At 50.6% G+C, this 13,192-nt stretch overlaps 1 protein-coding gene across 2 annotated transcripts in view; it reads right to left on the bottom strand.

Moving 5' to 3' along the window:
- Positions 1–1,743: 1,743 nt before the first annotated feature.
- Positions 1,744–13,192, bottom strand: part of Iqgap3 (IQ motif containing GTPase activating protein 3) — a 37,323-nt gene continuing 25,874 nt past the window's right edge. For both annotated transcript variants that reach the window (XM_013158982.2, XM_063250388.1), the window contains exons 24-38: positions 12,574–12,726; positions 12,125–12,288; positions 11,633–11,857; positions 10,428–10,568; positions 9,667–9,751; positions 8,915–9,147; positions 8,490–8,622; positions 8,279–8,381; positions 7,630–7,756; positions 6,814–6,901; positions 5,918–6,130; positions 5,359–5,525; positions 4,991–5,092; positions 4,339–4,447; positions 1,744–3,779 (exon numbers count right to left, since the gene is read on the bottom strand). In XM_013158982.2, the coding sequence (XP_013014436.1) occupies positions 3,666–3,779; positions 4,339–4,447; positions 4,991–5,092; positions 5,359–5,525; positions 5,918–6,130; positions 6,814–6,901; positions 7,630–7,756; positions 8,279–8,381; positions 8,490–8,622; positions 8,915–9,147; positions 9,667–9,751; positions 10,428–10,568; positions 11,633–11,857; positions 12,125–12,288; positions 12,574–12,726 (2,157 nt within the window). In that variant the 3' untranslated portion in view covers positions 1,744–3,665. The remainder of the gene's footprint in view (positions 3,780–4,338; positions 4,448–4,990; positions 5,093–5,358; positions 5,526–5,917; positions 6,131–6,813; positions 6,902–7,629; positions 7,757–8,278; positions 8,382–8,489; positions 8,623–8,914; positions 9,148–9,666; positions 9,752–10,427; positions 10,569–11,632; positions 11,858–12,124; positions 12,289–12,573; positions 12,727–13,192) is intronic.

Genomic DNA, 13,192 nt, shown 5'->3' with positions numbered 1-13,192 from the left:
ACGACTGCTTGCAAGGCAGGCACTTATGCCACTGAGCTAAATCCCCAGCCCCACAATGATTTCTTTTTTTTTTTTTCTTGATTCTCAACATAAATACAATGATTTCTTTAACTCTATGGTTCTGTTTTCCTCTTAGCTTTACTGCTGGTATCACTTTCTTTAGAGCTGTGGTTACAGTATTTTAAGCAAATAAAGTGCAAAAAAAGAAAAAATACAATGATGGATGTTTGAGGCACTAACACAAGCACTGTATGTTGTCTGGTTGAGAGTGGGGGACTGAAGCATCACATCTTTGTGTCCTAGGTGAGACGTATCTCTCGGACACACAGGTTTTTTTCAGGTCCAAGTTCTGGTTCCATTATCCAGTAAAATTATGAACATCAGAATTTTTGAACTCTGTTGTTCCAGCATGGAGCTGTTCAACAAACTGAGATATCACTGTATTTATTTTTGAACCAATTTCTCAGTATTCATTTCAGGCTGGCCTGGAACTCATGGCAGTCTTCCTGCCTCAACCTCCTTGAGTGCTGGGATTATAGGTGTGTGCCACCAAACCCAAAAGCAAAGAACTTTATTTTTGGTACTGGGAATCTAACTCAGGACCTTGTGTTTGCCAGGAGTTGCTTATTATCCTGGGCTATATCCCTGGCCCAGCAAAGAAGTTCATTAATTTTTGTTTCAAACTTTATCCCCACAAATTTTAATTTTGGTAAAGCCAATTTATTTTTTTCTTATTAGTGCTTTTGGTCTCAGTAGTATTACCCAATCCAGAGTCAAGAAATGTGTGTGTTTTTCTTTTTAAGTGTTGGAGACTGACCTCAAGCCTTCATTCGTGCTAGGAAAGCATTCTCATGCTCAGTATGAGGCCCCAGGCCTCCTTCACCTTTAAATTTTTTTTTGTCTTGTTCCTTTTTTATCGGTACCGGGGATTGAACTCACGACTGCCGGCTTGCAAGGCAGGTGCTTATGCCGCTGAGCTAAATCCCCAGCCCTTACCTTTAAATTTTAAGTCATGCTAAATTGCTCACAGTAAGCTGACTTGCCATTCTCTTGCCTCAGCTTCAAAGTAGATGGGCGGGGAAGTAGATGGGATTATAGGCATATACCACCAAGCCTGGCCATATTTGTTTGTGGAACAAGTGATTGAACCCAGTACCTTGCCACTGAGCTACCTTCCCAGGCTTCAAAAAAAAAAAAAAAAAAAAAAAAAGTTTTTTGAGCCGGATGTGGTAGTGCATGGCTGTTATCATAGCACTCAGGAAGGTGAAGCAGGAGATTCACCTCAAATTTGAGATCAGCCTGGACTACATAAGTGAATTTAGGACTACATAAGTGAATACTGTGGTGAGACCGTGTCTCAAAAAATAAACAAGCAAATCATCCCCAAAAGCAAAGCAAAAAGTTTTCTGAGATCTATCTTGAGAGTTTCCCAGGCTGAGTCTCCTGTCTTCGCCTCCTAGAATGCTTGGATCATGTATGATCCACCACAACGAGTTCGGGCCTGGATTTAACATCCTGTTCTTCCCCCTTACCAGCTAAGCAGAGGCAATTATCCAAGCCTCTGAATTCTCATCATCTGTTAAACAAGGATGGTGGCCACTTATCTTTACTGCAAGCAGTAAATGCTGAAGTATCCCAGCCAGTGATGGCCCAGTAACAGTAGCTTTCGTGACACTTGTGTGTGTGGACGTGTGGCTGAGTGCATGCATGCAATTGCAGGAAATATCATACTATTGGAACTGCTTGGTGGGTGCGAGATTTTTAATGATAGAGCACATGTAGAAAGTAGGACCCACTGGTATATGTCACTGTCACCCAGAGCAAGGCAGTGCTTAAAGTCTTTGCTGTGACATGTTAAGGAGGGAAGCTGTGACTGAGATTGAATGTGACAGCAAGACAGATCCTGAGTGACAGAAGGAGCAAAGTGGAGGGAGCAGGCTGTGCCAGAAGCCTGGTGGGGCCCAATCCGGCTGCTTGGGAGTTCAGATGTCAAGACAGGTGTCTGTCGTACAGTCCCCTCCCCATGGCCCTCTGCTCCCTGAGAGGAAGAGGGCATAGTGCTCAGAGCACAGAACCTACAGTCCCTAAGGAGCCTTGGCTCAGGCACCTTTGTGCTGTCACCCAGGACTCAGGAACTGTGTGGATGGGTAAGGCAGAGCCCTGATTACTCTGTTCTTCAGGCCGGCTGATAAAAACAGAATTGAAACTCAAGCATTCCTCCCTCTTCTTCATCCCCTGAAGGAGGGAAAAGAGGAATACATGCCCATCTCATTAAGCTTTTCTCCAGCTGCTGCAAGCAGAGTGGGATCACCCTGGGGCTGCAGGAAGAGTCCCCACTTCTTTAGGGAGGCTGTGTGAACTTGAGGTCTGCACTATGGGAAGTGAAATAAGGGTGACTGACAGATGGGGGGGCATCTACTTTTATTACTGTGAGATCAGAGGGCAACATGAACAGGAAAGACATGGGGTGAGCAGAGACAGTGGCTGAGGCAGGACAGATCTAAGTGACTACTGGAAAAGCAGCTCTGAGGCCCAAAGGTCCTGCTTTCCCAGTAGTTACCTACCTCTGTCCTGCCTCGGCTGCTGTCTCTGTCAGTGAGAGAATAGGGAAGACTGCTCGGACCTTGTAGGAAGCTAAGTTAAAGAGCTCTTAAATACAATGAAAACTCTACCTCCCTCACCTAAGGGACTTTACCCTTTTTATTATTTTTTGGTGCTGGCGATGGAACCCAAGACCTCACACATACTAGGTAAGTATTCTACCACTGAGCTACCTTCCCAGCCATTTCTAAAATTTTATTTTGACATGAGATCCCACTAAGTTGCTCAGGCTGCTCTAGAACTTATGATCCTCCTGTCTCAGCCTCCTGAGGAACTGAGATTACAGACATATGCTACCATCCAAGGGGACTTTAATACAAGGCAGGGAAGATTGGCATGGATATTAGTTTGAAAAGGGGAAATGAGAATTTTCCTTGGGCTGAAAAAGATGAAAGAATCAAAACCATGATTAAGGCTGTACAATCATCTGGAATATAGGGATGAGAGACAGAATAAATACCCTAGTGGCCCACACAGAAAACAGAACATGAGAAAGGGGATGACATTTGAGCATCACGGGAGAACCACAGAGCCAGTTTCACGTGGGCATCAATAAGCTCTGCACTCCAACTCCTGCTGGGGTGGGAGGGGGGGCTGGAAGTGGCCTGGGTTTCAGCAGGGCCCAGACACTCACTGGGAAAAAGGGGAAGATGGGGCATGAGGCCTGGCACTGGCTCTGGGAGTCCACAGGAGAGTTGAAGGGAAATAGGGCACTGGGGCAGTGCTTGTCATACTGGGGTGGCCATGCAAGGTCAGTATCAGACATGAAGCAACAGCTTTCCTAGGCAAAGTGCAGACCCGCGTTGTCATATTCCACTGGGTAGGAGACCTCGGGGCTTATGTGGTATATAAAAGCCACAGCTGGACTTAGGGCAAGGCCTGCCCCAACAGAAGCCAGACGTCTGGTGGCCAGACAGGCATGCCCTCACTGCTGGAGATGGGGTGAGAGCCTGTGAGCAGGGCACATGCTGAGTTCTGGTGTCTGCAGAGGGCCCAAGTCATGAGCTAGTGTTAAAGCCTGGCATGAGTGAGGATTTGGGGGCTTGGCTGGCAGCCGGTGCCCGTCATTTCCGCAAGAACTTCTTGTTGAGGAGGAAGATGAGGAGGTTGACATTGACTCTGGCCTTGTTGAAGAGTTTCATGACAGCGATGCCCTCGTACTGGAGCTGTAGGAGGTCCTAGGGGGACAGGACAGAAGGGGCTGAAGAAAGGTTCTGGCTGGGGTCCCCTTGGCCACCAACTACTGAGCATTGTGGAGTCTGTGTCCTTGTGGCTGTGCCCTGAAAGTCTTCTTCACCCACAGGAAAATAAGACTGAGAGAGAGGACAGTGATTCAGCCAAATGACAACTCAAGCAGAACCAGGGCTTGAAATCAGTTTTCTCACTCAGAAGGCAGGACAGCAGAGAATGATTTGGATTTAAAAATCACAGCTTCCTTAAACACTGCTATGACTTAGGCTGGTTGCTCAACCTTTTGCCTTACAGCCTATAACACAGGGTTAATGTTTCTGGGCTATAGGGGATTAAGTGAGGTAATGGGGAAGAGCCCTGAGGATGACAGAGCTTCAACTATTAATCCAGTGCCCACACCACCAGCCTGCTATGCTCCCCCGGTGCAAACTGGTCAGGCCATCAAAGCTGCCCAGGGGCGCCCAGCTATGCCACTGAAGCCAGGCCAGACACTCTCTAGGTGATGGCTAACCCACCAGTGCTCCATGGCTCATGGTGTCCGCTCACCTGGTAGTAAAGCTGAAATCGCTCCATGTCCACACCCAGGAATTTGGCATTTACTTCAAACTTTCCTGCCTCATCTCCAGGGGTGATGTCAAAAATGACATTTCTGAAGCTGTCAGGAATAGGATTCAACATAGGAGTCTGTCACCTCTTCTCAGGGCCTCATCCTGCTCTTGCTGCTCCTCATCCTGGACAGTGGCATGTATTCTCCAGATCCAGGCTTCCCTTCCCTCATTCCCAGGGGCCCAGCTGCTAGTTCTCTGTCCTCTCCCAATTTCTGCATCTGTCCTCTGGATTAGGCATCAAACCCAGAGGCAAGCTACCATTGAGCTACACCCAGCCCCAACCCTTTTTATTTTGAGATAGGGTCTTGCTAAGTTGCTCAGGTAGGACTTGTGACCTTCCTGCTTTAGCCTCCTTTAGTGCTAGGATTACAGGTTTATACCGTCTCACTCAGTACACTGGCCCCCTACCCAACTGTTCTCACCTCCAGGAAACTTCCAGCTTTGTAGAACTGTGCTAGACCGTCTCTGCTGCCCTTCACTCTCTGCTCTCCATCTCACTCTAACCACTCCTTCGAGGCAGGGACTATGCTGCTCCTTTACTTCTACCCCACGCTCCAGCACACCACCCCAGAGCTGTTCCCTCTACATACTGAGAAGCAGGGAGGTCTTCAATTTCCAGCAAGACACCCTTCTCCAGGAGCTGGGCGGCAGTGTAATGAAGGGATGGCTGCTTCTTCCCCTTTCCAGAATTCCTGATTAAAAGAAGCCGCAGAGAATTCACCCTCCAGCTCTGCACCACTGAAGACACTTGTTCTCTGTGGCTGACAGGAAGGAAGAAGCCAGGCCCCAAGGGAGTTCCTCATAGAGGACATAGAGGGGAGTGGGAGAGGGAGGGAGGGAGAGAAAGAGAAAGAGAGAGAAGAGAAAGGGGCTGTGCTTGAGCCCCAGACTTGGGGAGTGAACTGCACACACAGGAGAGAGTGCACTGTGCTGGGGTAAGAGGTCACAGGCAACTTACTTGGAGCTGGGGGCCAGATGGTTCAGGCAGGACTGGATGTACTGGCTGTAGTAGTCGCCCTGCTCCTCGTAGAAGGTTGTTTTGGTACACAGGCCCTGGAAAGTAGCCTGCAGCTTCACCAGCTCTGCCTTCCGTCGCTGCCGATGCCTGCGCTGATTGCGGATGTCCTAGAGGTTAGAGGTGGAGGGAGGGGGTCAGGTGGTCCTTCCTGTCCAGAGAGCCTCAGATTGGCCACTGTGAGGATGTCTGGGAACACAGGAAGACGTAGGCTACCTCTGGGAGGATGGCATCTTAAAGCACCTCACCAGATTCACAAGGAAGGTCTTCAGGACCTCCTTTCCCACTTTCTAAATTACTTTTACAATAAAAGTTGTAAGAGTATTCCTCTCTGTAGCTAAGCCTAGGCGCTTTCCTTCCATGAGCACCCTCAGCCTTCTTCGGGCTAGGACCACTCACCAGGGACAGGCCTGCCCTTGTTATGCCAACATGATGGACCTCCAAGTATGCACACACGCCCTGCACACACATGCAGCAGGCACACAGGGCCCGAGCTATTTACCTTGGCCAGCTCATCCACCAGCACCTGGTAGCCATTGTTGGCACTGACCAAGCCCAGGCTTTCAAGCTGGCGCAGGTTCCGCAAGACCCGCCGTTGTTTCTCTGCCAGTGGCAGAAGGGAGCGAGCCGTCAGTGAGCGGTGTCGTCGCAGTGGCTCCGGGGTCTGGGCCTCACGGGCCTGTCGCTGGCACATCAGTAGCTTGTGGGCTGCTTCCTGGGAGGCAGAGATGCTAGAAGAACTCCACCAGGCCTTACCACGGTGCCCCAAACTGGGGCAGGCCTAGGGGAGTTCTGTGTGCTTTGTTGGGTGTCACTGAGAAAGTGTTCTCAGAGCCTAGCTTCTGCAGGATGGTGGCAGGGGAGTGAGACTGACAGAGATTATCAAGGCGTGACATCATAGATTGCAGTGGGTAGCGGAGCTGAAAGGAGACCCGAACAGAAGCCACAGGACCTGGGCAGACATAGGCTGTGACTTCCCAACACTGGAGCTCTGTGGTGACTCCAGGGCGTGTGTGCACTTCCTCCCCATCCTAAGTTTCAGGACATGCCTCTCTTTGCTGGCCATCTCCACAATATCTCTGGGGAGATATTGTCGGAAGCCCCTGGTTTCTCATCTATTTCCCACCCTCTCTCGCCTCCAAGGCCTCAAGCAGGCTTCCCTCTGCTCCTCAAGGTAGCCATCCATACTGCTCCTCAGCAGACCCAGAGGCTGCCACTTCAGGAGGGAGGTAGGGCCATAGCATTGAAGCCCGGGTGCACTGAGACTGCTGGGGTCAGGGCAGTGGCGCGGCCCCCACAGCTCTCCTTTCTGTAGAGCCCAGGTCTGCTGTAGCAGATTGCAAGGGAATCAGCAGTGCAGGGGTGATGAGACAGAGTGTGGGCTGGCCAGCCACTCACCTGTTCTCTGGGAGCTGAGAGGGACAGGATCTCTTCCAGGGTGTCCCCAGGGTGGAACTGTATGAGATCAGCCAACATCTGCTTGGTGCTGTGGGAGAGAGCAGTAGTTGGGAGGAGAGGGGCAGGGAAGACAGGAGAGAGCCAAGGGCTGGGTAGGTATTGTGTGTAAAATAGCTTGTCCTCAAACTGTCTTTCTGTGTCCTGCAGCTGAAGTATACATTCCTCCTGCCCCACTACAGGCGTTCCCTGACAGGAATTCCCACTGCATCTGACACTGCCTTTCTCTTGGGGTTCTCTGCCTAAGTGGCTGACCCAGCTCTACCCTTGTTGGCAGAGAGGGGAGCTGGTGACTTTGCCCCTCTTTTGCCAAGATGACCAACCTAGGCCAGCCCTATTTGGAGTCCTGCCTCATTTCTGTAGAGAAGCCTGGGAGTGATTGGGACATGAGCCCCACCACCCCTAGCTGCAGGGCCTTGGAAGAGTCTTGCCATTGCTCAGTTTATCCTCTGCTATGCAGAGGGAACCATTCCCAACCTCATGCTGGTTCCTCAAGGACAGTTCCTAAGGTAGGAAGCATGTGGGAAGGAGTGCATCGAAATCTCCTGCTGCCAGGTACCACCCTTTGCCCACTGAGGTAACACCACGCTCAGAGCCCAGGTTCTAAAAGCATCATGGAAGGGGAAGGAGAAGCAAGTTGCAGGGACAGCGTCCTGAAGGATGAGAGGCCTAACGGGAAAGTGGCAAGGTATCCTCAGAGGAGGCCACTGGATTGGTCCAGTGCTGGGCATTTGGGAGAGGGGCCAGAGGCCTACCTACCTCAGAAGCAGGCTCTGAGTATTGGTGTCATCGGCATCTGCCTCCAGCCCTTCAAACTTGTTGATGAGTGTCAGGGACACTTCGAGCTTGCTCGGGTCCAGATGTTCGTCTGTAGCTATGCTTTCTCCTGAGGAGGAGTGAGGAATGAGAGGGACAGGAATGTGTGTGCTTACACAGAGATTCATGTCCTTTCCGGGGAGGCCTCCCACACTGCCCTGGGTGTCACACCAGGCTTCCAACCCTGAACAACTACCCACACAGGAGCTTGCTTCATTGCAGATTTACCTGTGCACACTCAGACCAGGATGAGCATAGTGAAGTGTCCTGACTCCCCTCACCACTTTGACCCTACCCTATGGCATCACTGTAAGACAGTCCTCCCACTTGATAGCCCTGAAATCCTCCTCAGCAGAGAAACCTACCAGGACCCCGCAATGGATCTCCCACATCTCCCACATAGGACCTAATCTACCACTGACACAATGGTACTTGTTCCTCCATCTATCTACCCTCTCCTTGTCTGCAGGCTTGTGTCCATCTCAAGAGCAAGTGCGTGTGGGAGGCAGCCAGGCTGTGGGCATGTTCTTGTGTCCTGTCTACCGTGTGACTGTTCCTCTCTTGGGAACAGCTGGCACAGAGCAGTATGTACCTATGAGGTCAGAGATGGTGGGAAGCTTGCCAAGGTCCTTCAGGAGCTGGTGCAGGTGGTCCTGGGGGTTGGGGGCGATCCAGTTCTGGTGCTCTAGCAGTAGCTGAGACAGGAGAGAAAGAGGCTGCAGAGGCCAAGCCAGGCTTTGCTCCAGCTCTAGCTGCTTCCCTGCCCACACTTTGCCAGCGCCTGCCAGGTTGCAGCTCCTCACCCTATGTGTGTTGATCAGCTCCCCAACAGTGATGTACACCACAGGTTTGGCCACAGCCACCATATCTGAGTACTCGTCCATTGCAAAACGCTCCTCCGGCTCTGGTACCTGGCAAGCTCTGTAGATGAATTTCCTGCCCCCAGAGAAATGGCCATGAGAGTGGACAGGGCCTTGCTGTGTTCTGTCCTTGCCAGCCTTTCCTATCCTCTCTTGTGACTGCTCAAACCACTTTGACTCTTATTCTCAGCTCCTGTCCCACTTCTGCACCAATGTCCTGTGCAAGCCAACCTCTCCTTTTGGGAAACATCCCCAACCTACCCCCCAGCCTGCTCACTGTCCTTCACCCCTGGGCTTCTCATCTTTATGCATCCTGGGGGAGAAGCAGAGAGAAAGGAATGGAGGAATGGGATGCCAAGACCCAAGACCTGAACTTAAGATGTGTCTCCTCCAGGTAGTTGTTCAGGACCTGTAGATGCCGGCTCTCCCTAGAGAAGGTCTTGCCAGCTGCTGCATGCTGCAGAAGTTGAGCCACAGCCCCCAAAGTGTGGCGCTGGGGGGCAGCCAGCGTGCTGCCTGCTGCCATGGCCACAATGTCGAAGGCGTCTGGAGCCACCACAGCTGGGTTCAGGAAGCGGTAGTATAGGAGGTTTCCCACCACCTGAGGATACAGGAGACTCCCTGAGGCCACCCTGATAGCTGTGACCCCAGAGTGCCAGCTCTCAAGCTCAAGGCCCACCTGGGCCAATCTCCACATTTTACAGAGAACAGAGACCCAGAGAGGTGGGCAGCTTGCCAAGGCTATACAGCACACCTGAGCAAGAGTGGGGACTAGAATCCAGACCTTAACAGGAAGCCCAGGGCTGTCCATCCTATCACTCAGACCCCAGCTGCCTTTCCTCCTGTCACCTGAAGGCTTGCTGGTGGGTTAGGCTTGATTTGTATGAAAGAACAAACTTCCCCAGATTCTTTTTTTTTTTTTTGTCTTTTTCCTTTTTATTGGTACCAGGGATCGAACTCACGACTGCCTGCTTGCAAGGCAGGCGCTTATGCCGCTGAGTAAATCCCCAGCCCCAACTTCCCCAGATTCTGACAGCATAGGCTTTCTGCCCTTGTGTCTTTGGGGATCACAGTCACCAGTAACACAAAGGAGGGCTCAAGAGGTTGGGATAGCACTTGCCTTGTAGACCTCGCTCTCTGTGGCATCAGGGAACTTTTCTGCCAGGGTTGTCTTCAAGACTTTGGCCACATAGCGCATTCCATACCTGGGAACAAAGAAACAAGCTCTGTTTATCTCTCTGTCCCAGGGCTCGAGGTATTAGCAACTAGCTGCTTCTCCTTCTTGGCCTCAGTCATATCAGAGTTGACCCGAAGCACAGTCCCTTTGCAGCCAAGCACCCTGAGCCTTGTCTCTTCCTCCTGCCTGGATCAGTACTGGGGACAGAGCCCCGCCAACTACTGTTTTGTTTTTGAGACAGGATCTCATTATGTAACCCAGCCTGGCCACAAATTTGCAATCTTTTTACCTCAGCCTCCCAAATGCTCGGATTATAGGTGTGTACTACTATGTCTAACAGATTGTTTACCAAAAACCATTGACTACATTAAGAAAGGAGAGAATTATAATGTGCCTCATTGGTTTGAAATATTTCTTATTTCTGACTGGAGCAGAGTGCCATTTTTATTCCCATTCGCTCCCAGACAACAATATGTCCCCAACATCATTCCAGGTTCCTTCCTTTGGCTCTGGTGACATCCTTCTGGGGCACAAACTTCTCTGCTCACTGCAGCCTCGCTCCACTCCCTCGAAGGGGTTTCAGTCTTCTCACAGTTCCTGGAAGCCCTCAGAGTACCTGCAGCTTTGTGCCCCCTCCTGGCTGCTCTGCACAGCTGACCACTTTCACAGCCCATGCCCTGCCTATGCTAGGATGTCACACATACGGAATTTGGTCCACAGATGAAGTGATGGCTACAAGGAACTTCTCAGTCACGGCAAGGAGGTTGCGCAGGGAGATGTCCAGGCGTCTCTGCACTTCGGGGTGGCTCAAGGCCTGCTCAGGAGTAACGTCATAGGGGAGATGGCTGTGGCAGAAAAGAACAGATGAGGCTGGAGCCCATCCTGTCCTCTTTCTTCCTAGACATGTCCTCTTTTTTTTTTTTAAATCGGTACCAGGGATAGAACTCACGACCGCCTGCTTGCAAGGCAGGTGCTTATGCCGCTGAGCTAAATCCCCAGCCCCTCAGACATGTCCTCTTAAACTCTTGTCTGACAGTGGTCTCACACAGACATGCCAGGGCAGCCAGCATGCTAATGGGAAATTCAGGATAAGAGAAAGGGCTCAAGGCAGAGAAGAGGGAATCTCTTCCCTAGGGATGAGGCATTAGGATTATGGGAAAGGACAACATGTAGGAAGGGAAAAGGTAAAGAAAGCCTCAAAAGTCCTGGGCCTTGGTGGACTGGTTTCTCCTTTTAGAAGGAGGAAACTAGGGACATGGAAAGCAAGGAAGAAAGAGGTGGAGTCCCCACAGGGAGGCCAGAAGTATTCAGGAAAAAGTAGGGAACCTAGTATCCGTATGGATGCCAGAGGGGAATTGGAAGAGACCAGGGATTGTATGTCACTTAGTCCTTCATACTGAGACAACAGGAAAGGTGAAGCCTTTATTTCCCCTGGCTAAAGCTTCTTATACCCTCTAGAGCAGCCACCAGGACCACTTGTTATCCTCAATGTCGGTTTCCCTTGTACCTATAAACTTGACAATGCTTTGACGTTCAAGGCCAGCCCATCTTTCCCATTATCTTACACATCTGTAAAGCTGAACATTCATCTGTACTCCTCTCAATAAGCTTACATCCCAACTCCCGACATACAAGGCATGCCATTTGCATTCCCTGACACAGCAATTAAGTACATTTGCATATTCATCTGTGCTCATCTTATGTTAAGCCCACCAGGTCTGGAGTCACTTACATTGGTTCCCTGTTAATTGCCAGAGGGGGTCTGAAAGGCTATTTATTTACTCCTGTAGGGCTGGTGTCATATTTGCATAAATCAGCATGCTCATTTACATGTCACCTTCAAGCACCCCCAAGCTTCCCAGTGAGGTCCCACCAAGCTGATCAGAGCATTCTCCCTCAGTCTGCTCACCTGCGCTGCCCTGTCTGGGCCTCAGTCTGATTGATCCAGCTCTTATAGAGGTGGACAGGGTCAGTGTGGATGCTGAGCACTTTGTCTTCCAGCACGTCCTGAATAACCTTGCCCAGGATCTCTCGCAGGGCACTCTGTCCCCTCTCATTACGGTAGAATCTCACCACCAGCCTCACCACAGTTGGGTTGCCTGTCACCACATCCTGGGGGTGTTCCACCTTTGACCTGTGGTTCAAGAGGTCAGGGAAACTACTTTCATGCCTTGGTGTAGGACAGGTAGTTGCTTTTTCTTTTTGCAATTTTGTTAGGGCACATCCCACCATCTCTGCCTTATTCTTTTTGCTAACTTGCCAGTTCACTGTGCTGTGTGAAAATATCTTAGTCTCTCCCTAGGAGGCCAATCTACCTTGAACCTCAATGAATGTTGCCTTATGAAGCAGTCCCGGGGGCTCTCAGCCCACCCTTCCCACTCCCATGCCTAGGAGAACCCACTCAATCTCCTCCTGAAGCGCTGTCTTGAACAGCTGGAGCAGAAGGTAGGCCTCCCGAAGGTTGGAGGCGTAGTTGTACAGACTGAAGATCACCGATTCCATGAACTTGGTGGTTTTGTTCTGTGGCATCTGGAAGATGAGCTTGGCCAGGTAGATGGGCTGAGTCTGTGAGCAATAGGAGACAGGAAGAGCTGAGGATGCACCTCAGGGACTAGTGATCACATGAGGAAAGACTGCTGGAGGAAACTAGGGACATGGAAAGTAGTATCGCACCTTCTTGGGGCACTGGGGACATTCCAGACAAATAGGAGAAGAGGGAATCTCTTCCCTAAGGATGAGGCATTAGGATTATGGGAAAGGACATCATGTAGGAAGGGAAAAGGTAAAGAAAGCCTCAAAAGTCCTGGGCCTTTGGTGGACTGGTTTCTCCTTTTAGAGCCCTCTGCTCACCTGGAGCAGGTAGAAGAGGTGTTGGTAAGCTTCTAGTTTTTGCCGTTTCTCTTTGCTCAGTGACTTTAATCCCTTCTGCTTGTCCAGAACCATCATGTCAGACAGCTGCTCCTTGTTCTTCTTGGTCAGCTTCTTGCAGTGGGAGACGACCTCCTGTGGAGTCGTGGGGGATACATCAGGCCAGGCTGGGCCGAGCTCAGAGCATGTGGTTTAGAACCTGTGCCTGGGCTTTCTGTTGTCCAGAGAATGGGACTGAGCCAGGGGAGAGCAATGTTTTGGGGTGAGAGGGCCCCTTTACTACTCTGAACCTCCATCTGTCACCTGTGCTGTCACAGGGGTCCTCAAAGATGAGTAGGTTCAAGCTGAAGCTTCTATTCTCTTTTTGCTATGACTTGTTAGACTGTGATATACATTTGAGGTGATGTTATCCCGTCACTACATACTCATGTGTAGATGATATGGAAGTCCACATTGATCTCTGCATTTGGCCTAGAGGGAGTAACCCTCATTTTTTTTTTTGAGTCAGGGTTTTGCTATATAGTTCAGGCTGGCCTTGAACTTGCTTATGTAGCCCAGACTGGCCTAAACTCACAGCAATCCTCCTGCCTAAGTTTCCTGA

The sequence above is a fragment of the Cavia porcellus genome, unplaced genomic scaffold (genome assembly GCF_034190915.1).
Source record: "Cavia porcellus strain 051 isolate PalLab524CR breed Dunkin Hartley unplaced genomic scaffold, mCavPor4.1 scaffold_6, whole genome shotgun sequence".
NCBI lineage: Eukaryota > Metazoa > Chordata > Mammalia > Rodentia > Caviidae > Cavia > Cavia porcellus.
The sequence above is the reverse complement of the archived record's forward strand: the minus strand, read 5'-3'. Positions and strand labels throughout refer to the sequence as shown.